The 24,540-nt window shown below is 42.1% G+C and overlaps 1 protein-coding gene across 1 annotated transcript in view; it reads right to left on the reverse strand.

The window, feature by feature from the left end:
- Positions 1-8,395: 8,395 nt before the first annotated feature.
- The window catches only part of AR (androgen receptor), a 169,973-nt gene continuing 153,828 nt past the window's right edge, over positions 8,396-24,540 (reverse strand). The window contains exons 5-8 of the mRNA XM_079125053.1: positions 13,787-13,931; positions 10,560-10,690; positions 9,584-9,741; positions 8,396-8,850 (exon numbers count right to left, since the gene is read on the reverse strand). Of these exons, the coding sequence (XP_078981179.1) occupies positions 8,695-8,850; positions 9,584-9,741; positions 10,560-10,690; positions 13,787-13,931 (590 nt within the window). The 3' untranslated portion in view covers positions 8,396-8,694. The remainder of the gene's footprint in view (positions 8,851-9,583; positions 9,742-10,559; positions 10,691-13,786; positions 13,932-24,540) is intronic.

A 24,540-nucleotide genomic window follows, 5' to 3' on the forward strand; every position in this document is an offset into this window, starting at 1 on the left:
ATTAGTCTGCACACATGGGAACCACACAAGGGGTGGAAGTTCCCTCATCAAGGCTCTGAAGCACTATGCAAGGTAATGGTAGGCCTTCTCAGGTGCCCCACCTCCTTGGCACACTACCTCAATGCATGAGAATGGGACCATGAACTGGGTACTCTAGGGCTACCCCTGGCCATAGACCTTAGTTCACAATAACATTCAATAGGTAGTTTGACCCAGCTTTCTCATGTGAAATACCTGTTAGCTCTAAAGGCAGCAACAATAAATCAAAGGTTATCCCAATTTCTTTGGAGGAAAGGATGTGGAAGGACTGGGGGATGGGTGTGATACATTGAAGTCCCAGCCTGGTCTGGCCTAAACCATTTAATAGACTGTAAACTCACTGAAGGCACAGAGAATGTATGGATTAAGTCCTACTTATCTCTGTCATTTACAAGATGATTTCAGTGGTAAACGCATTATCTCATTTTAAGCCCTTTCCTTCATCCATTAAGGGATGGATAGCATCTTCTATGCAAGACTCAATTGCTTTTTGACTCTCTGCCCCCAATATGTTCTGTAAATGTTTGCTGACACAAACATTGGGATTCTCGCTCCAAAATTGTGTTCTGGGGGTAGCAAAAGTCCCCTTCTTTTCTTTTTAGGTCATGATAAAGCAAAGTATTCTAGTTTGCAGGAACCATGGTATCCACACTGACAGAGACTTCTCATCTCATCCAGCTGTCCATACCTTCCAATACACGTTGATTTTATAGACATGAAAACTGAGGTCCAGAAAAGAGCAGAGGACTGTTTAGTATCATACAGTGAACAGCGGACCAGAATCCTCATTAAGCATTAGTTGCATGGCCATGAGCAAATCATATTCAGGATTACTGCCTCTAGGCTGTTTTCAACATGTTAAGTGTCCTGTGACCCTCTGACTTCTGTATTTTTCTACTCTTTGGAAAAATCTATGATAGATGCTAGCCACCTTGTGACTTTAGACAGGAGCTGATTTAGAGTTGTTGCCTTGGTGAGTGAAAACAAGTAGACTGATTGTTAGATCATCCTCTGTGGAAGCAAGAAAAAAGGACCTAAGCAATGGTTCTAAGGGGTTCCTTTGGAGGCAGGCTCTGACTTACACATATAAACCCCAAACACACACATCCTCTTTCACTATAACTTAGATGTACAAACACACATCCCAGGAATCTCTGCTTTTTTCTTTCCTCTGCATCACACAGTGATCTCAGGAAAAATTTGAGAAATCCCTGACTCTGAGGTGGTCAATGATAAACATGGTTCAATGTGGAATCTCTCTCACGGGTTCTGGCATTTTAACAGGGAGCATAGCCAGAGCAAATAGCCCACCAGCTGTGTCACATATGTTCTCACTGGATCCCCAATCCAGTCTGGGAGGGAGGTAATGTAACAACCCATTACAGATGAGGACATTGAGGCATAGAGATTTTTCTTATTCTGTAAGATACCTGTCACACCTCATCCATGGCCTGTATCAAGCCTAGAAATCCAATTTGGGTATCTTATATACATTCATGCCAAGAGCCAACAGGAAGGGGACTTGCTTGAACTGAAGAACACAAAAGAAGGCTAACTTGGATTTTACCAGCATGGTCCAAGATGGTAAGACCCTGGAAAAAGTAAGAAGGCATTCTTTATCTGAAACTTGGCTCTAACTGGGCAGTGATGCCATCAATTTATATTCCCACAAGGATGAGGATGAGGGTGAGCAGCTGGGTTTTATGCAGCTCTCTTCTGGCTGAAAAGCTCAGGGTTTTTTTTTTTTTTTTTTTTTAATGAAATGTTGTTATGGGCTGCCAGTGTCCATCTGTGTTTTGTAGCCCAGATCCTTTGTTATTTTGGTGGTCCCAGGTTAGCCTATGCTAAAGTCAATGCAGGGCAAATTCATAACCCCTGTGTGAAGATTTTTACAAATATATGAAAATCAGAGTAGCATAAAAGGCCACTGGGCATGATACCAACTCTCAACTTCAATAAAAGCAGCCAATAAAAAGAGCTAATTAAAAGAACTCTGATGACATTCATCTGAAATTTTGGATTGTTTTATGTTTTAGCAAATTAACAACGGTGATAAGAGGACATTAGCAGCTTTTCTCGGGTCTTTTTGTTAACAATAACTTGAGCCTGCAGCCACAACAGGGGCTGTGGCCAAGTTTTAGCTGGCAGACCAGCCAGCCAATATTTTACACAATGGATGACATTTCTGAAAGCAGGCGCAGAGACAAACCCAGAGTCACACATGTATTCCAACAAACAAGTTTCTGCCATTTTTAATTGTATTTAGAGCAACAAAAGATTTCAAGATTACAAAAAGAGAACAGAACACTAGCGCTTGGGGCTGGTCCTGCTGCCCAGTTGAGGCTAAGTGCCGCTGTAAGAACTGAAGCCCCATTGAAAGAACTTTCAAGCAAAATTAATTTGTTTCTTTTAAAATTGTTTTGAATAATGCTCTCTCTCATTTTCCTCTCAACATTGAAAATTAATTCTTATCTCTGGTTACATAGTCTGCTCCCTCAGGCTGCCAAATTAATCTCAAGGACAGCACAAGAATGTTATGTCCGAGACACTCCCTAATCAATGTCCAGTCTAGGGGAAAGCAGAAAGGTGTCACTGGGTGGTTAGGGGGGCACTTTTTTCTTTCCTTGCGTCATTCCAGTGGTGGCTGCTCTCAGCACCCAAGTGGCTTCTGAAATAGAACAACCCCATAGGCACTTCACTGCAGGACAGTTAGCACCAAGGGCTAAGGTTGTGAGAGACTGCCAGCTTGGTCTGTCTATTATGCAGAGTAGAGGGACCCAACCTGTGAGGCAGCAGCCAAAGAGGGCACCACCTGAGAAGCAGCAACATTTTGGAAGAGTCTTTCCTTTGGGGTATGCATATGTGTGTGTTCCAGTCTTTGGGGGTCACTGGAATCTGCAGCTACATAATGGTGTTGCCACATAGGTTATGTGAGAACTGTTTCAGGCCACAAGGGTCACCTATTCCATAGCTTCTTATTTAATCCCAAAAAGGCTAAGAGACAAGTGAGTCAAGGAAAGGAGGCAGAACCCCTGTTATAATGAACTGGGACTGAAAATCAATTGGTACAAACTTTCAGACCAAATTAAATGGAGTCAGATTAAAGCTGGGTCAAAAGCTTTTGTTCACTCCGTAAGTCCACTTGCTAAATTCAAATATCTACCATTCCTTTCAGGAGTAGGATGATTCCATGCAATGTGTTACCTTGGCCCAAGTGTCTGAAGAGGAATAACCAATGTGGATTTTTCTGCCTTCACCTAGAAATGGTTGAGGGTTGGGAGGCTCTGGACAACAGACCCCAGTGTCAAAATCTTAATTGAAGAAAAACACCTCTACCCATGGGCAGGGATGGACCTTTACCTACAGAGATACAACTTCCAGTACACTGACAAGTTTTAACAGAGAAAAACACATTTTCAGTTTTCAAAATCTTTACAAAACATATCCAAAACCAGAATTAGAGCACACAGACACCCAGTAGCAAGAGCACCTCAATCGCAGGGGAGAGAATTGGTTGAAAGATGGAGCACTTGCTCCAGGTTCCCAACTACAGGCAACTGCCCTTCTCTCACAAGAATGGTGAAGACCAAGGAATACCCTTTGTTCTCCCAATAACTCAGGTCCCATCAGGGACTGGTGGGCTTTTGACCCCATGTCTGGGTATTCCCTATGGTAAATCTCAGCCAGTTCCAATGAGTCTTCACCACCCTTTCCACATTCATCTGTCTTAGGCAAGTAAAGTGCAATACATCACATACCCTACCCTTTCCCCCCCTCTACCCCTTTGCAAGGCCTGTGCATCAGGCCCAATAGGGGCAGAGATCTCTTAGTTATCTGATCAATCCAGGTGTCTTGTCCATTCTGAGAGAGCTTCCAAAATGTAACTGCAGCCTCTCTCACAAGTACATGGCGTCAGATATGACCTGGAACCAAATATAAAGGTGCAGAGAAAGGTAAAGCTATTAGAACACTTTATATCTATATATATATAATTCAAATTTGAAACACGGATACAAATACTCATTTACAATATATTTCAACCTTCTGCCTTAAACTGCAGAGAACTTTTTGTGCTGTCCAAACCGGGCAGAAATGAGGGTTTCTGCCTGCTGTCCTTCTAGTGCAAAATCTAGTCCTTTAAATGCTCCCCTTCTCAGCAAGGGCTTCACATCTTCAGATAAACTAACATGGGCACTAGCAAACACAGTGGCCAAGACCAGCTCCATTTCCAACCATGCAATGATGGAGCTTCAAGAATTTGCTCAGCAACTACTAGAGTAAAAGAAAGCTACTTCTGCTTATAAAATCACTTAGTGAAGGACCCAGAATCCCAGTTTTCCAAATTATCTTCAACTCTTCTACATATGTATTTTGTGAAGGGAAAAAGATTCCACAAAACTCTTATAAGTCAGTCACCAGCAAAGTCCTTTAGTCTGTCTTTGGATAGCTTACCAAAGAGGCACTAATGCTTGCTCCCTCACTGCCCTTAAAAATTTTGGTATCTTAGCAGATACAATGTAATCTTTGGTTACATAATGGGATGATTTCATCTCTTTTTCGGTCTTTTTTTTTTTTTTTAAACCTGCTTTCAGAATTTTTCAAAGAGATTGGTGGTGAGAACAGATCTGCCTGTAAAAGCAACAGGGGTAGAAACTTCCTTTTCCAAGAAATTTCACATGTTAAATGGCTTCTTTTGACTTTAAGTTGAGATTTGATGTGGTGCTTTAGCATTCCTGGTTCATGTTACCCCTATAAGTGGATCAAGCTTGAAAGCCATGCCCTCGTCCCAGAGCCCTCTCACCTGGGCAACTGGCACAGAAAAATCAGTAGTCAGTCTCTTATTTTTCCAGGACTATACAGGGTCATGCAGGGATAGTTACTGGGCTATCTGGAGAGAGTCTCCTGAAGTGCAGCACTGGCATACAGCTGAGTAGGGGTAGAGGGGGTGGCTTTGGGCCTTTGTGCCCTGCTGAATATCAAGAGAGAGAAGGGGGCAAGGCCACGTCTGTGCTGTGCCTAAGGAAACAAACACTTAGAAGCTACTCAAAGCTCAAAGTCAGGTCATTTGTGTAGTGTCAGTGTCATGTGGACGGTGGACATTTTCTTTGAAGTGTAAGTCAAATACAAATATATTGTTTATATATGCCTACATGTATTTAGAAGTAGAGTATGGACAGAGAGGGATTTGAGCATCAGCACATTATTTTATAACCTGAACAAGTAACCTCAGCAACTACCCAAAGGACAGAAAGAAACTTTTTTTTCTTTTTTTCTTTCTTTTTCTTTTTTTAAGTGCCAGTGAACATACACAAAAATATATGCATTACTGATTTTCTTTTTTTAAAGATATATGACAGAATCCTTCAAAAACTCTCTTTCTCAGAGTAAGGTAATTTAAAAAAATAATGAACTTTCCAAGAACAACAATATTGCATGTGGCATAGAAAATCTTAGGAAAAAGAATTCAATGCCCATGTCAGCTCGGAGGCCAGACCTGGTGAGCTGCCCAATGAATGGGCTGAAATTGCCTCACGACTCTATTATTTGACCAGAGTTCGTGACCTTGGCAGCTGTCTGCTGCCCAGCACAGATGGGGCCTTCTCCACGATGCTCCCTCTTTTTCTCTTCCTCACTTTCTATCCCCATCAAATACTGCACACCTCTTTGGAGATGGTCCCCTTGACTTGGCCAGTGAGTGAGCCTCATCTTCTAGCTCACTAGGTGAGTAGGTCTGGGTTGGCCAGTCCTTCACAGGTGAGCACAGTATACCAACCACATCAACTCTGTTTGCAGAGCAGAGTGCATACAAAATGAGACTTCTGTCAATCATACCGGTTGGAACATCAATGACAAAAAGAAAAAGAAGTCTTCTTCTTTCATCTGTGGGAGAACTGAGACAAGCTAATACCTCCTCTTCTCACTCAAACCCCAGTGCAGAAACAGTAGGCCTAAAACCTTGTTTAGGCTACTTTTCCCTAGTTTTGTCATTTGGAAATTCAGAGTAATCCAATTGTTGTTGCTTTTAATTACACCGCTGTTTCAATGATTTTTGGCTTTTTCAAATGAAAAACATATATTCATGAAGACAAAATTCAGGACTTGGAAATCCATAAAGATGAAAAATTTGATAGAGAAATGGAAAGGACAGCCTCTAGTATTTACAAGGAGAGGTATTAGAATGATATAATTAAATCCGTGTGCCACAAAAGATAAAAATCAAAACAGATGTAAAGGAACTATTAAAGTGTAACCTAGCTTAACTGAAAGGAGTGGTGGATGCTATTTTTCTAAGACAACTAAAATGTGATCCTGTACATAGGCCAGATGGTGTCATCACAAAGAAAACCAGAATTTGTCTATTCTATCCCAGAAAGGGAACCTGTCAGCTTCAATTTTTGTCCACCAGTCTTGGATTGGCAAATCACTCATTAGATTCCATTCTCCCTTGTTATTTACAGAAGCTGTTTTGCAAGTTCCTTTGGCTATTAATATCAACACAGAAATCAGGGAAGGAAATCCATGTGGATAGTAACATGTCACTCCGAAACTCTTCTCAACCAGTAGAGTAAACCAACTGAAATGGGCAGCTTGGTGACTGACCCTTGATTTCTGGAGTTTATCTGATGAAGTTAAGAGCTAAGTGAGGAGGCAGTGGCCAAGAAGAGAAAATAGATGGACATCCCCCACCCCGGAATCCAGGGTTGGAAACAAAGTCCAGAGAACAGAGGTGTGCCAAAATACTATATGAAACCAGTGACCCAGGGGTATACCCTGAGTTTATGGGTGGCAGCCTATAAGTGCCACAACAGCCAGACCTTTCCAAAGGAAGCTGTGGTTCTGTAGAAAGTCTCAGTGGTTTTGCATGCCCCTCTGACCGAGAGGTAGCAAAAATGGTGGGGAATCTGAGTAACTATGGCCAATGTCAGAGCCCAGAATCAGCAGCAGAGGAGGGGGTTGAGTAAACTTGTGCCAGTCTGACTTGAGGTTTTGCCTCTGAAGGCTTTATTTAATAGTCATAGTCTTCTCTTGGTGTCTGCTTGCTTCTTGCCATGTCTTCTTCAGGTGGATATGCTGGGTGGCAAGGAGAGCATTTCAGATTTTCTGGTTCTAGTGTCTTCATTCTTCCAATGCTGGTATTCCACCCTGATCTGGGTAGCCCCTTTAGCTGCTTTGAAGAAGGAAGCAGATATTTCTCCATGTGATGGGAGAGTTTCATCTCTGGATGACAAGGGCAAGGCACCCAGTTTGTCTGATCCCTTTGATGCCTTCTTTTGGGTTTGTCTAACGGTTTCAATAAACTAAATGTTGATGAGAGACACTTAGTCTGAGACTACTGGCATCTAGAGGGAAACAGATGACAGGGCTTCTGGCCTGCTAGCCTTCATAGTGTGGAAGGATCTTAGCCGAGAGTCTGTGAACATGCCTAAAGAAGTGAATAAGCTTTACCACCAATGACTGAAATGCAGTGTGGCCTACAAATCACTCAAGGGAAGCTGGAAGGAGCTTGTGGCCACATAGAGTCCATAGGTCTTTTAAAGGTGGAGGAAAAGATGGTGGCATCAAGGGATCAACTGTTCTGTCTCCTAAGCAGAACAGCCAAGTCATCACTTCCTTCTCTGACTCCAGATGCAAGCTCCTCCCTGGATCACACATGGGAAAGCAGTCCTGGAATTTATCAGATCCTTCCAATGGGTCAGATCTCTCCTTTCCTTCTCACAGATCTGACTCTTCAGTGGAAGTGGTCAAGTTTTGGCTAAAGAGAACATCCCATTCAAAGTTCTTAGAAAGGCTAGTGTAATTTGATTTCAGGGTGGAGGCAGAGGTTTAGAGAGAAAAGGGTTTGAGGGGGAAGGCATTAACATGCAGACAAATTTTCAAACAAGAAGCACATTTTCAGTACAATGAATTGCGCTGCAGTTGGGCAGTCTAGCCCTCAGGGACCAAGGCTGTGGGCAGGTACTGTGATCCCACTGCCCTACTTGTCTCCTCCTTTCTCTGGCCCCCAGCTCTGGGGCACCCTGTCCTTTAATGGCAATAGTCACTGGCAAAAGCTAAGGTCTTCCAGGACAGAGGGGATGAACAAAAACAGAGACTCCCCAAGGACCTGCAATTTTCACCTTCTAGTGACTTGTTGGCTTCTTTGGGGATTTCTGTTTGTTAATTTATTTATTTTGAGGAAAATGTCCTCATAAGGTTTTTTATTTTTTAATTTTTTTTTTGTTTTCTGTGTGTTAGTTTGTTTTCCCCCAGATACTTTTAGCTTGCTGAACTTCCCGTGGCATAAGGTAAGTAAATGTTTGTGTGGCTGGCACACAGCACAGTGCTGTAAACAAGCACAACTTGACACTGGGCCACATGAGGATCATCTCAGTTTTAAAGAAATACAACACCATTCAAAACACAGATAGGAGCCACGACAAGGAGCAGAGTCTGAAGGTGCCATGAAGGGTGAGAAAGGGAGAGAAGAAGAAAAAGAAAGAAGGAAAAGAGAAAAAAGCCCAGCAAATAGAACTCAGGAACGTGGTCATGACAGACTGTACATCAATAGAGGAAATTCCCCAAGGCACTGCAGAGAAGTAGTGCAGAGTTATAATAGGCAGAAGACATTGGAAAAGGGGAGCGAGGTGGGGGAGGGAAATGGGGGCTTCCAAAGCTTCACTGTGTGTGGAAATAGATGGGCTTGACTTTCCCAGAAAGGATCTTGGGCACTTGAACAGAGATGATCTCTGCCATCATTTCCGGAAAGTCCACGCTCACCATGTGGGACTTGATTAGGAGGTCAAAAGTGAACTGATGCAGCTCTCTTGCAATCTGCAGGGACAGTAAGAGATAAAGACAATAAGGTTGACAATGAGTTGACTTCTGCCAGACTCTCCCCCCACATCTGATTTCCAAGCCTTTTAGCATTTTGTTCCCTTGCTTATCTTTGGTCCTGCCCCCTGAGAGAAAGAGAGAGAGAGAGAGAGATAAAGAGAGAGAGAGAGAGAGAGAGAGAGATAAAGAGAGAGAGAGAGAGAGACAGAGAGAGAGAGTATATATGGAATTGTCTTTGGGGAGTCATGGAGGACTCCCAAGAGATCTCTTATACCATTGCAAGCTCTCTACTCAGAACTGGGTGTTCTTCTTCCCCATTATAGCATGCACACCTCTCTCTCTCTCTCTCACACACACACACACACACACACACACACACACACACACACACACACACACACAGGCAAATTCACATGTACATGACTCAAGGAAGAGGGGAAAAACACCCAGATCTGTTTTGTCTGCCTAGAGAATTCATCTGCTTTAAACTTCTTCTCTGAGTCCCAACTGCTCTGTTCTCCACTCCTCCACCCCTTTCACAACATCCAGCTGGGACACTGTGACCTGAGTTCCTTTCTTCTCCATTGCATTTTCTTTCTGGACCACACTCAAAGACAGAGGGAAATGGAAGCACCTCCCAACAGGTGGTGCCAGACCATAGAGGAGCCTATTATCATTTGGCTCTATCAGGCTGCTCCTCCTGATAAAGCACCCTCCATCATTTGCTTACAGGCTGCACAGAGTCCAGGAGCTTGGTGAGCTGGTAGAAGCGCCTTGAGCAGGATGTGGGATTTTTTCTTTTGCATGCAATGATACGATCGAGTTCCTTGATGTAGTTCATTCGAAGTTCATCAAAGAATTTTTGATTTTTCAGCCCATCCACTGGAACTGATGTGGGATGAAGACAGAATGGGGAGGGGAAGCATGCCCACGAAGGAGCATTAGACAAAGCACCAAGTTTTCTGACCACAAACTTGACCCCCACCCCCACAGGGAGGGAACCATCTACTTGGCTCCCTGTCAATTGAAATCTGTGTGCCTGGGGCCTTCAGTCTGCCAGGGAGATCTCAGGAAAAAAGGATAGCTGGACCCAATCGGAGGGGAGTCAAATGAATAAAATTTACCAAAACTTTACTTTTCCTAGTCTTCAACCTAAGTTTTATGTTGTTCATCATTCAGTTCTGATTTAGAGAATTAAAACACATGGCTCTGAATATTAAATTTTGCCTCCTTTCTTTCTCACAGAGGCTAAGACAGCACTCTACTTAGAAGAGACATTAAAGAAAGGTTGCTTGCTTACATAAACTTCCTCCTATTGGTGGAAGAGGAAATATCTTCTAGGAGGCAATCTCTCCTGCTCTACTACTCTGCAAGGAATACATGGTGGGGTGGTTCATGCCTGTTTCTATCCCAGAAGATGTGGAAAAAAATCAGAGGTCTGCTGGAACAGACCAAAAACCCTAGTGTCAAGGAGAGACTAGGGGTAGTTGAGGAACTGATGGAGGCTAGAGTCTACCAAAGAAATTGATCTGTAGCCATGAAATTGGTCTTTGTTGGGGAAAAGGATGCTGAGGTACAGTGGTGAGGGGAGGGAAGAGGGGAAATGTTCAGGAGCTGGTCCCTCCCTGATAATCTTTTGATGGAAAAAGTGGCCCCCCTCAGTCTTTGTGCCCACACAGGCATTCCCTGTGCCTCTAGGTACTCACTTATGCTGAAAAGTAGCAGTGCTTTCATGCACAGGAATTCCTGGGGGGTGATTTGGAGCCAACCAAATTCTTGAGAGAGGTGTCTCATCCTGACGCACTGGCTATACATGCGGGACTTGTGCATACGATACCTGTGAAGGAGACACAGAGGAAGAAGAATCAGGGGAGGCTTCCAACAAGCCCAGAGAAAATATCTCCACTTTGCCCTCCCTTCCCTGGGCTCTCCAAGAAAAGTCTATTTGTTATTCTGGTTCCTCAGTGACAAAGAACAAATCTGTTCTTTTTTTCTAAAATCCCAACATCCTGATAATTAACTACTCATCTTCCCTGGCCAGGATATGGTTAGCACATGGAATTTCCAGGTCTCTGTGCCCCCTCTGTTTCCTGAGTCAGGGACAGGAAAGCATAACCAAATGAACACAATGGGGCAAGCACATGGTCTCCCTGACTACAGTTCTAGAATCCCAGATGCAATCAGAGTCAGAACCTGCCTCCAAGGCAGCCAAACTTGAAGGATTTCTAGGAGAGAGGATCAAGCAAACAACACTTCACATAAGGACACCAGGATCTGCAAGGGACCACAGGTGTCTATCCTGTCAATGCCCCTGACTTTTTCCTGGTTTGAAAGCCATTGCTCATAGTATAAATTCAATCATTTCTTTAAAAAGTTGTGGCAATAGAGATTCCATGTTCCCCTTTAAAAATGAGTTCTAGTGCTTCTATGTCTGCCAGGGAGTGCGTTTGAATGTCTAATCTAAATGTCCCCTGCTGAAGGGGAGCCCACTCCCTCACAGGCTGGCTGTTCCTTACCACAGTTTGGGAGCTGTAAACACATGTGAGCTGCTTTTATTATGGTGACTGTTAACAGATTATCACATTATCACCTATAAATTATATGGGGAAGTGGCCAAGGCTTGGACAGCTTCTGGGGGAGGGGCAACCTCTCTGTTCCATGATTGGTCATGGCATGCCTGTAAGGAAAGACACAGTATCTTTCTGCTAGTAGGCCTTCAGGATTTAGTTCTTCAGAAATCAAGTGTGTGTGTATGTGGTGTGTGTGTGTGTGTGTGTGTGTGTGTGTGTGTGTAAGACAGTAATTGTGTACCATGTGAAGGAAAAGGGATTTGACACCCACTTAAGTGGCGAGGACAAAGACCTCCCAGATGGAGCCTAGAGGCTGTGGTTTGACATTTTGGTTCCCAAGCCACTAGCCTGTTCCACAAGCTGAGCAGGCCTGGCATTGTGTGGGTGGAAACTTAGCAACCTATTTCAGAGAGATCTTGGGTCTCCTGGATAAAGAAAGAAGGGGACAGGTGCTGTAGAATTATTCAATTCAGGCTGAATTCCAACTAGAAAGAGGAAGTGTTTAGATAGTATCACAAGTCAATTGACCAGAACAGTGTTGCTCTAAGCTCCATCACCCTGGGGAATTTTTCAGTAAGATCTGCTAATCCTGGAGCTTGGCCCTGCTCTGATCTCCATTGTACTTCCATGTCTCTGTTGATGATAACACTGCAGCCTTTTTACCACTCAAATTATGGTGCTGGCATGAAGGATTCCTAGCATATTGTTGCAGGCCCCTGAGACAGAGAAGGTAGGGAATGGAGAGGAGTGAATAAGAAAAAGCAAAGAAAGGGATTGAGAAAGGAAGGGAACAAGAAGAATGGAAAAGGGCAAAATTCATTGAGGGAAAGTTAAAGGAAGGAAAGTGGAAGGTGGGGAGAGGTCAGAAAAGGAGAGGCAAGAAGGGAATTCAGGAGAATAGAGGAAGTTGGAATAAAAAAAAATGGATAAGTGGGGAAATGAGGATTGGAAAATACTGAGCGCAGTTCCTGGCACACAGTAAGTACTCAATTAATGGCAGGTAGGTAGGTAACACTATGATTCTACAGGTGAGATTTGAGGCTCAGAGAAGTTCAGTAATTTACCTGAGGTCACAGTTAGGATTCAAGCCTATTAGCTTCACAACAAAATGCTCCCCACAAAAAGGGAAAGAAGGGAAAAATGGAGCTAATGATAGGATTTGGAATCAGAGAGAGAACAGCATATGGGTAGGTCCAGTTTGGATCAAATTCTCTCTCTCTCTCTCTCTTTCTCTTTGGTCCTCAGTCCCCCTGTTAGTACTTTGAGGAGACTGGCAGCAATTAGTTTCCCTCAACTGGGGTGTACTATATCCTCAGTGGGTGCTCGGTGGCAGTTTAGGCTGTCAGAGTGACTGGATTTGTGTTTAATATTTAGTGGGCAGGTACCAGAGATGTTAAACATATTCTAATATGCAGCTACACTTTGCACAATGAAAAAAAATTCCTCCCCAAATGTTGACAGCATCCATGTTGAGAAACACTGGTCTGGATATTTGTAGACTCTGAGCGCCCTAATATAGTAGGTTCAGGATATAGGCCTCAATAGGTTTCAGGAACCCTGGGGCTTGGACCCTGGCCTATCCATGGGATAACTTTGAATGAAATGCATGGAACCCAGCCAAAAAGCTGAGGTAGGATGCCACATACTTATGTAGAGACAAAGAAGGAAGTAAGGATTCTGAAAATAATCAATTGTCACCTGGCAAAACCCCAAAGGTCTCAAGTCTCTGAAGGAAGTGGAACAGGTGCTCAGAATTGATTCAATCACTGGAGGGCAGCAGGAGTATGGGGGTTGGACATGAACAGTTAGGGGGCTTTTCAAGGTCTTGCCCAGAAGATGGCATCATATGTAACTTTTTGGAGATCTGGAAACCACAAAGCAGGTCATGCCAAAAGCCCAGTGGTTATTCTTAGCTTCTGGCTACCAGGGCTGGCTGGGTTGAGAGAGGGCAGCTAGGGACACTTATTCTCCCTTACATAGCAGTGCTGTGCTACCAGGAACTACTACCTGGAAATTTTATTTTAAGGCTCTTCTGGGTTAAAGGCTGACAGAGAGAGAAGCTCAATTCCTGCCTGACTGAAAAGATTCTCTGTGGTGAAACTAACTTAAGGATCTTAGGACGATATTTCTGATCAGCTCCATTCACAATGCCATTAAGGGATCTCAGACAGCAAACATAAAGATTATCACTTTTACAAAAAGGGGGAATAAAAAAGGGATTCCTTTTTTAATTTCTTGCCTACTTTGGGCTAGATACTCTGTATTCATGAGTTCCAATTTAGTTATAACAAAAGATTTAAGAAGCATCTAATATTATTAAAAAATTAGGAAACTATGTGAGACTTGGTCCCAAGAACACTTACTCATTGAAAACCAGGTCAGGAGCAAAGTAGAGCATCCTGGAGTTGACATTGGTGAAGGACCGCCAGCCCATGGCAAACACCATGAGTCCCATCCAGGAGTACTGAATGACTGCCATCTGGTCATCCACATGTAAATTGCGGAAACCTAGAAAAGAAGACACAAAGGCAGTGGTCAATGCAGACATTGATGGACTGAGCTAAGTCTGAACCTCTGCTGAACTGAGAATCTCTAGTACTCAGGCAGCCCCTGAGAAGCCCCAGGGAGCATCAGCACTGGTTGCAGAGGAGTGGGGAAAAAAACCAATTATATGGTAAGGATAATATTCTTTGTCCTCCCTACTTCACTGAGCTGTCAAATGAGATCATGATGGAGGCCAAAAGGCCATTGTCGGTTGGCTATTGTCAGAGAATGATCGTCTAACATTGACTACTTATAACGAATGAACTCCTTCCTAAGCACTTTTCTTATATTACCTCATTTAATTCTCATGACAATAAATAAAATAGGTACTCTTAGCCACATTCTGTGAGTCAGTAGAAATGGGTCACAGAGGGGTCCAAAACTTGTCCAAAATCATATGGCTACTAACTGGCAGATCAAGTTCCAAAGCCAAGTAGTCAAGACTCCAAAGGCTATGCTCTTGATCACCACACCTTTCTGAAGATGCAGTATAATAACCAGTTCTTGCACATGAACAGCACTTCTAAGTTTACAAACACTCTTTTAGCTACAGTTTGATTTGATCCTTTAACAACCTTGGGAGAGGGATAGTACCACATATCATTATATGGGGAGATGTCTTGACAGCCATTCCCTTTTTTAAACCACCTGCATTTTCCCTCTTTTTTCTCTGATCTTCTTTCTACCCCATATACCTCCTCTCCATTCTTTTATACTTAACAGTTCCTACACTCCTGCCATCCCCAGCCTACTGTGCTTATATATAAACAGGCCCTTTATAATCTGCTTCTCCAGACTAATTTCTTGCAACTTCCCTTCAGATAATTTAGGTCCCAGCTCTTCTGAAAAACTTACAATGTACTGAACACTTAATGCTTTCCCAGGCCTCTATAGCTCTGCTACTTCTGAATAGACAGTTGTCTTGCCTAGAATGTATTCCCCCTCCCAAGGGCTTCCATCTGATAAACACCTATGCATCTTTCAAGTCTTTACTCAAAGGCCATCTCCTCTCTGAAGAGTTTTCCAACTCATCCAAGCAAAATGTGTAATGATTTTTCTTTACTTGCTCATTGCACCTAGTGTAGCCCTAGCCAATTACAGTGATAATTTTACAGTGCAGAAATCCATCTATGCACATATCTTCTCCCCCACAAGACTTGAAGCAACTTGAAGACAAGGGTCAGATCTTCAAATTCATCTTTGCATCCCTAGTACATAGGATGGTTCAGATATTTCACTGGGAATTTGAAAATATTAAACAAATAGGCTAGGGACCCTCAATTGTCTATCTGTTTTGAAAAGTGGAAATTAAGCAATCTCCAAATGATTGCCCTTAAGCTTAGAAAACGGAGCCTTCTGGATGCTACCTCTGCAATACCACATAGGTAGAATAGACATGGCCTGAAAGATGCTTAAGTTATAAAGTCATTGCCTCAGACCTCATCCCTACCAGGATTCCCTTTTCTTTTCCCTCTGAAATTCACAATTATCTGAAATTTTGTTTTGTTATACTTCATTAAGAATCCTTTCTCAAATTTAGATCAAGTTTCTCACTTTCCTATTGATGACCACATATAACACTCATAGTAACTCTGGAAAGTAGGTGATATGATGCTTATTTTATCAACAAGGAACGTTGTTGAGGGCCAGACAAATTAACTGACTTGGCCAAGGTCACATAGTCTATATGTGGCTGAACTGGATCTGGAACCCAGGTGTTTTGATTGTCTGCTCCAGTGCTTTTTCCACTCCACTGCTGAAGGTCACAGCTCAGGAGCTACCAAGGTTTCGAACCTTCCTTTGACCTAGGTTTGGGTCTGAAGACTTCACTACCCAGACACATTGTTCTGCTTGGTTGGCACCTGCACACCCACACTTCCCCATTTCCCTTTTCTTATAGATCCCAAGTCTCCCAGAGATCAGGGATTCTGGAGTCCTTCACAGCACCACTCTTGGCTATAATCCCAGTTCCCAGTCCTGTACCTTCTACCTTCACAATACTGACATGCTAACAGACTGACTGGATCCCCAGACCCCAAAAAATTTCCTGCCTGAAGCCCTTCCGTATTACAGAATGCCTAAGACTGACCTTTTCCAGTAGGAGACAAGAGGCAGGGTCCATGTGGGTAACATCTGAGGATTCCTTGGGGAAGTGACCTGGTATTTTGAACCCTGAACCTCTTGGGTGGGAGGCAGTAGACAGCATAAAACAAACAAACAAACAAAAAACCCAACCAACCAAACCACAAACAAATAAACAAACAATACCCTAAGCCAAAAATAAAAACACTTTGGTTGGTGAACCTTGATCTTCTAAGTGTGTGGATGTGAGGGTATATAGAGGGATGAGGATTAAACTATGCAGGTATTAAAAAATTTATCCATACAGATGCTTCCTCCCACCCTGAGACACAAGAAAATGAATGTAAGAGGTGAAAAATGGCTATCATACTAATTAAGAGTCCTCAGTAAAAACTGCTCAGCGCACAAACCTAATGACTGTGCACACATCAGCACTGTGGATGTCTGATTTTCCTATAGGCATAATCTGATTACAATATCTAACTCTGTTCTCTAATGCCTCGCTTGCAAAGTGGCCTGCTCAGATGGCATGCTTATCAAAGGATGACTTGAGGCAACAGTAGCCACAGCTCTACATATTTCCTCAGGCACATGTTCACTCAACACCTATTTGGCAATGTGTTAGGATATTCTGGAGAAATAGAGAGAAATCATTCTGAGGTTTTAAAATCTACCAAATAGGCTAGAGAGAGGAGGCAGTTTCTTTTTTTTTTTTTTTTTTCTCATTAGAAACCAATTATAGACAGAAGCAGCGCGGCCAGCTCCGGCCCGCCCCGCTGCCAGCTCCAGAACGCCCGCAGGTTGCTTCAGAGACCAGCACAGGGCGCCAGGGACTCCCCCAAGCAGCCTAGCCCCCTCCGGTGGGAAGCGCCTCTCTAGGCTAGCTTCCCGGGGCAGACCGCCCAGAGAGAGCCCCTCGATGCAGAGCCAGCCACAAGTCCCCAAGCCAGTGGAGATATTCGACATGCAAGCGGCTTCTGGGACCCGGGCTGGGCAGCCAGAGACCTCTCCAGGCAGCATTGTCCCCCTCTAGCTGCAGGCTTTTTCCACGGGGCGATCCAAGATGGCGGACTAGAGGGCGACTGTATCTCCATTGCCCCAGAACCCAGGATTCAAGAAGGGTAGGCATTGAGAGTCTCGGACTAAAATAGAACCACGGGGTGAGTCTCCCCCACCCAGCAAAGCTCAGCTGGGTGGCAAGCCAGGATTCGAGTGGCTTATTAGAGTGGGACAGGGCAGATAGCATCTCCCCCAGGCAGCTCTGTGCAGTCTGGCGGTGGGCTCCGCCCACAGGGACAGATCCTCCAGCCTCTCGGAACAGGCCCCACAGTGAGAGCCCTTCTGCACAGAAGCAGCGGTTGCCAGCTCCGGCCCGCCCCGCTGCCAGCTCCAGCCCGCCCGCAGGTTGCTTCAGTGACCAGCACAGGGCGCCAGGGACTTCCCCAAGCAGCCCAGCCCCCCTCTGGCGGGAAGCACCTCTCTAGGCTAGCTTCTTGGGGCAAATCGCCCAGTGAGAGCCTGTCTACACAGAGCCAGCCACAAGTCCCCAAGCCAGTGGAGACCTCCAACCCACAACCAGCCTCTGGAACCAGGGCTGTGCAACAAGAAACCTCTCCAGGTCTCTCTCCCTGGAACCAGTAGCAGGCTAGGGACAGCATTCTTCGGAAGCACTGCATTATCAAATTAATCCAAGACTTCTGGCTACTGAAGGCTGGTAGGTGATACACTGGAAATCTACAGGGTCACTATAAGCCAATAGAAGAAATCTACAATATCACAGAGTCCCATTGACATCTGACCAATATGAGAAAACAAGGGAAGAAAATGTCCGAAACAAACCTAGATACTATATCAATAAAACCCAATGACAGCACAGCAGAAGAAATGTCAGAAAGGGAGTTCAGAATGTACATAATTAAAACAATCAGGGAAGCAAACGAGGAGATGAAAGAACAAATGCAGGCATTAAATGAACACACTAATCAACAGTTAAAAGAGCAAATAACGGAAGCAAAAGAGCATTTCAATAAAGAGTTAGAGATACTGAAAAAAAACCAAACGGAAATCCTTGAAATGAAGGAAACAATAAACCAAGATAAAAAAGCCATAGAAAGCATAAACAATAGGATAGATCACCTGGAAGACAGAACCTCTGATATTGAAGACAAAATATTTAATCTTGAAAACAAGGTTGACCAAACAGAGAAGATGGTAACAAATCATGAACAGAATCTACAAGAATTATGGGATATCATGAAGAGGCCAAATTTAAGAATAATTGGGATTGAGGAAGGCTTAGAGAAACAAACCAAAGGAATGAACAATCTATTCAATGAAATAATATCAGAAAATTTCCCAAATCTCAAGAATGAAATGGAAAACCAAGTACAAGAGGCTTATAGGACTCCAAATATGCAAAATTACAACAGACCTACACAAAGGCACATTATTATGAAAATGACTAACATACAAAATAAAGACAGAATTTTAAAGGCCACGAGAGAAAAGAATCAGATTACATTCAGGGAAAAACCAATAAGAATATCAGCAGATATTTCAGTCCAGACCCTAAAAGCTAGAAGGGCCTGGAACAACATTTACCAAGCCCTGAAAGAAAATGGATGCCAACCAAGAATTTTATACCCAGCAAAACTTACTTTCAGATTTGACGATGAGATAAAATCCTTCCACAAAAAACAAAAGCTAAAGGAATTTACTAAAAGAAAGCCGGCATTACAGAACATTCTCAGCAAAATATTCCATGAGGAAGAGATGAAAAACAATGATGCAAATCAGCAACGGGAGGAACTAGCCTAAAGGAATAGCCAAATAAAGGAGAAACCAAATCATGTCAAAAAACAAAAATGAGTCCAATGACTAGGAATACAAATCATATCACAATAATAACTGTGAATGTTAATGGCCTGAACTCATCAATCAAAAGATAGACTGGCAGATTGGATTAAAAAGAAAAATCCAACAATATGCTGCCTGCAAGAGACCCATCTCATAGAAAGAGATACCCATAGACTAAAGGTGAAAGGATGGGAAAAAACATACCATGCACACGGACACAGCAAAAAAGCTGGAGTATCCATCCTCATTTCAGATAATGTGGACTTTAAGCCAAAACTAGTCAGAAGGGATAAAGAAGGACATTACATACTGCTTAAGGGAAGCATAAATCAGCAAGACATAACAATCATAAATATCTATGCCCTGAACATTGGCTCATCCATGTACGTCAAACAAATCCTTCGCAATTCCAGAAATCAAATAGACCACAACACAATAATACTAGGTGATTTTAACACACCTCTCTCACCGCTGGATAGATCATCCAAACAAAAATTGAATAAAGAAACCATAGATCTCAACAACACAATCAACAATTTAGACTTAACTGACTTATACAGAATATACCATCCAACAAAGAACGAATACACTTTCTTCTCAGCAGCACATGGATCCTTCTCTAAAATAGACCATGTCTTATGCCACAAAGCTACTGTTAGCAAATACAAGAAGATAGAGATACTACCTTGTACTCTATCAGATCATAATGGACTGAAATTAGAAATAAATGACAGAATAAAAAACAGAAACTTCTCCAATACTTGGAGATTAAATAATACACTATTATATGATGAATGGATAACAGAAGACATCAGGAGGGAAATTAAAAAATTCTTAGAAGTAAATGAGAACAAAGACACATCATATCAAAATCTCTGGGACACTATGAAAGCAGTACTGAGAGGAAGATTTATTTCATGGGGCGCATTCAACAAAAGAAGTAGAAATCAACAAATAAACGACTTAACACTACAGCTCAAAGCCCTAGAAAAAGAAGAGCAGACCAACACCAAAAGTAGTAGAAGACAGGAAATAGTTAAGATCAGAGCCGAAATCAATGCAATTGAAACAAAAGAAACAATCGGAAAAATTAACGAAATAAATAGTTGGTTCTCTGAAAAAATAAACAAAATTGATAAAGCCTTAGCCACGCTAACAAAGAGAAAAAGGGAGAAAACTCAAATTACTAAAATTCGGAATGAACAAGGAAATATCACAACAGACACGAGCGAAATACAAAACATAATTAGAAGCTATTTTGAAAATCTATACTCCAACAAAACAGAAAACCTCGAAGACATCAACAAGTTTCTAGAGACATACGAATTACCTAAACTGAACGAGGAAGACATACACAACTTAAATAAATCAATATCAATCAATGAAATAGAAGAGGTCATCAAAAGCCTACCAATAAAGAAAAGTCCGGGGCCAGATGGGTTCTCAGCCGAGTTCTACAAAACCTTTAAAGAAGAACTCATTCCAGTACTTCTCAAAGTATTCCATAAAATAGAAGAGGAGGGAACCCTCCCAAACTCATTCTATGAAGCCAATATCACCCTGATACCTAAACCAGACAGAGATACATCAAGGAAAGAAAATTTCAGACCAATATCCTTAATGAACATCGACACAAAAGTTCTCAACAAAATTTTAGGAAATCGCATACAAAAATATATTAAAAGATAGTGCACCATGATCAAGTGGGTTTTATCCCAGGGATGCAAGGTTGGTTCAACATCTGGAAATCAATAAATGTTATTCACCATATCAACAGACTAAAAGTTAAGAATCACATGATTATTTCAATAGATGCAGAAAAAGCATTTGATAAAATACAGCATCCCTTCATGCTCAAAACACTAGAGAAAATTGGGGTAGTGGGATCATTCCTTAACATTGTGAAGGCCATCTATGCTAAGCCCATGGCCAATATCATTCTAAATGGTGAAAAACTGAAAGCATTCCCCCTAAAAACTGGAACAAGGCAGGGATGCCCTCTTTCACCACTTCTATTCAACATCATCCTTGAGACTCTAGCCAGAGCAATTAGACAAACCAAAGAAATTAAAGGGATACGAATTGGAAAAGAGGAACTCAAACTATTCCTGTTCGCTGATGACATGATTATATATTTAGAGGAACCTGGAAATTCCACCAGAAAACTCTTAGAACTCATAAGTGAATTCAGTAAAGTAGCAGGTTACAAGATCAATGCTCATACATCCAATGCATTTTTATACGTAAGTGATGAATCTTCAGAAAGAGAAATTAGGAAAACTACCCCATTCACAATAGCATCAAAAAAAATAAAATACTTGGGAATCGATCTCACAAAAGAGGTGAGAGACCTCTACAATGAGAACTACAGAACGCTAAAGAAAGAAATTAAAGAAAACCTTAGAAGATGGAAAGATCTCCCATGTTCATGGATAGGAAGAATTAATATTGTCAAAATGGCCATACTACAAAAAGTGCTATATAGATTCAATGCAATTCCAATTAAAATCCCAATGATGTACCTTACAGAAATAGAGCAAGCAATTATGAAATTCATCTGGAAGAATAAAAAACCCAGAATAGCTAAAGCAATCCTCAGTCGAAAGAGCGAAGCAGGGGGTATCGCAATACCAGATCTTCAACTCTATTACAAAGTAATAGTAACAAAAATGACATGGTATTGGTACCAAAATAGGTAGATCAATGGTACAGAATAGAGGACACGGACACAAACCCAAATAAATACAATTTTCTCATACTAGACAAAGGGGCCAAAAATATGCAATGGAGAAAAGATAGCCTCTTCCACAAATGGTGCTGGGAAAACTGGAAAACCATATGCAACAGAATGAAATTAAACCCCTACCTCTCACCCTGCACAAAACTCAACTCACAATGGATCAAGGACCTCGGAATCAGACCAGAGACCCTGCATCTTATAGAAGAAAAAGTAGGCCCAAACCTTCAACTTGTTGGCTTAGGAGCAGACTTCCTCAACAGGACTCCCATAGCCCAAGAAATAAAAGCAAGAATCAACAACTGGGAAAGATTCAAACTAAAAAGCTTTCTCTCAGCAAAGGAAACTATCAGTAATGTGAAGAGAGAGCCTACAGAGTGGGAGAATATCTTTGCCAATCATACTTCAGATAGAGTGCTAATATCCCGAATCTATAAAGAACTCAAAAAACTCTACTCCAAGAATTCAAATAATCCAATCAACAAATGGGCTAAGGAAATGAACAGACACTTCACAGAAGAATATGTACAAGCAATCAACAGATATATGAAAAAATGTTCAACATCTCTAGTAATAAGAGAAATGCAAATCAAAACTACCCTAAGATTTCATCTCACCCCAATTAGAATGGCGATTATCAAGAACATAAGCAACAATAGGTGTTGGCGAGGATGTGGGGAAAAAGGTACACTCATACATTGCTGGTGGGGTTGCAAACTAGTGCAGCCACTCTGGAAAGCAGTATGGAGATTCCTCAGAAAGCTTGGAATGGAACCACCATTTGACCCAGCTATCCCACTCCTTGGCCTATACCCAAAGGACTTAAAATCAGCATTACTACAGAGATACAGCCACATCAATGTTCATAGCTGCTCAATTCACTATAGCCAGATTGTGGAACCAACCCAGATGCCCTTCAGTTGATGAATGGATAAAGAAACTGTGGCATATATATACAATGGAATATTACTCCGCCATGAGGAATGACAAAATTATGGCATTCGCAGACAAATGGATGAAATTGGACGATATCATGCTAAGTGAGATAAGCCAATCTCAAAAAACTAAAGGACGAATGATCTCGCTGATAAGCAGATGAGGACATACGGGGGGGGGGGGGGGGTAGGAGGGGTTAGTGTTAGGGTTAGGGTTAGGTTTAGGGTTAGGGATAGGGAGGGTGGTAAGAATGAGGAAGAAAGTAATGTATAGAGGGAAAAGAGGGGTGGGTGGGGAGGGGGGAAGGGAAAAAAATAACAAAATGAATCAAACAACATTGCCCTATGTAAATTTATGATTTTTAATTAAAATAACAAAAAAAGTAAAAAAAAAAAAGAAACCAATTATACTCATTATTAGCAATCTGCATTGGAATCTTGAAGACCCACATCTAGTCTGCGACTACAGACTCAAAGCAAGACAGTTTAGAAATCTTTGCTGTTTTAGTGGACCTGCCGGTCAAGGCCTACAAAGAAGAAAGAACAAAATTAGGGTCCCTGCATGAGCTTCTAGGAAGGGTGGTGGTAGCTTGGACTGAGCTTAGTGAAAGCAGTGGCCTACAATCAAGACTATAAATGTAAAGAAAAAAGCACAAAGAAGACATGTGATTTGCTTGCAGGCATACAACCAGTACATAGCTAGGATTCCAAAGCAGATACATATGATTCTAAATATACTGTGTACATACATTATATTTGCATGTTTCCAATTTATAGTTACAATTTATTAACGTGCCAGGTGTCCCAGTAGGCAATTTCCAGACATTACCATCCCAGAAAACTTAACAAAAAATTTTATCTGACTAGGTGCTTAGCACAATGCCTCACAAAGGACAGGAATTCAATCTGTTGGATGAACAAATTACTTGAGTAGAGGTAATTATTGACAATGTGAATGGCAGTCCTTATGAATGTGGTAATCAGCTTTCTTTTAAAGCTATTCTTCTAAATGACTCAGAGTCAGAGATCATTTACTCTGGCCAACTAGATGGTGAGCTGAGCTTGGTTTGAAGATTTGTTAATGTAAGAAGAGGGCTTTCCTCCTGAGGCTTGAGCCAAGGAAAAGTCAGTGGTTCTGTCATACAAATTCTGCCATAGTGATTTGTACTAGATTATTTTCATAATGACCAAAATAGAAACCAGAGGGTCTGAGCTCAAGTTCTGTTCCATTTGTTAAGTGACTAGTGTAGCAAGTTAGTTAACCTCTTCGAGCTGGTGCATGTGAAATGGAAATAATTGTTCCTATGATTCAAAGGACTATTTTGAGGATCACATATATGAAAAGGCTATGCATCCTATAAATATGTTATTTGATTACTTCTTAGGAAGATTAAACTTGAAATGTTTATCAAACACATGACATCAAAACATGCAGGTAAATACATGATAAGAATTAAAACAACTCCTCTCTTTTTTTCTTTTTCATATTATTTCCTGCGTGTATTCTCAGTTTTGGCACAGTGCATATCACTCAGAGGCCTTGGGCCACCTTCCCAGAGATCTTACTGGTTAGTGAACCTCAGCTTCCCCAGCTTGGAAAGTGTTAGGGACAGTGTAGTGGCAACAATTGGGCTTTGTGAGGTAGAAGTACAAAATAGGAGTTTGAAGGCCCATATGCAATGTCCCTGAAAGTAGCAAGCCCAGCATATGACCCAAGTGGCCTTTGGTGAGACTTTGACTCCTCACTGTAAAGCCCAGAGTTACAGAATGGCTGGGGTGCTACAGAATATAGGTAGAGTAAATAAGGAAGGTGTCTGTAATCAGGGGGCTCAAGTTCTGGTCCTGCTGCATTCTGACTCTGTAACTATAGGGCAATCGCATCTCTTCTCAGAGCTTCATTGCCTTTGTAAAGTGGGAGAAGCAACCCAACTTTACAGGATTCTTATGAGAATCAAATCAGGTA

This window comes from Sciurus vulgaris, assembly GCF_902686455.1.
Source record: "Sciurus vulgaris genome assembly, chromosome: X".
Classification (NCBI taxonomy): domain Eukaryota; kingdom Metazoa; phylum Chordata; class Mammalia; order Rodentia; family Sciuridae; genus Sciurus; species Sciurus vulgaris.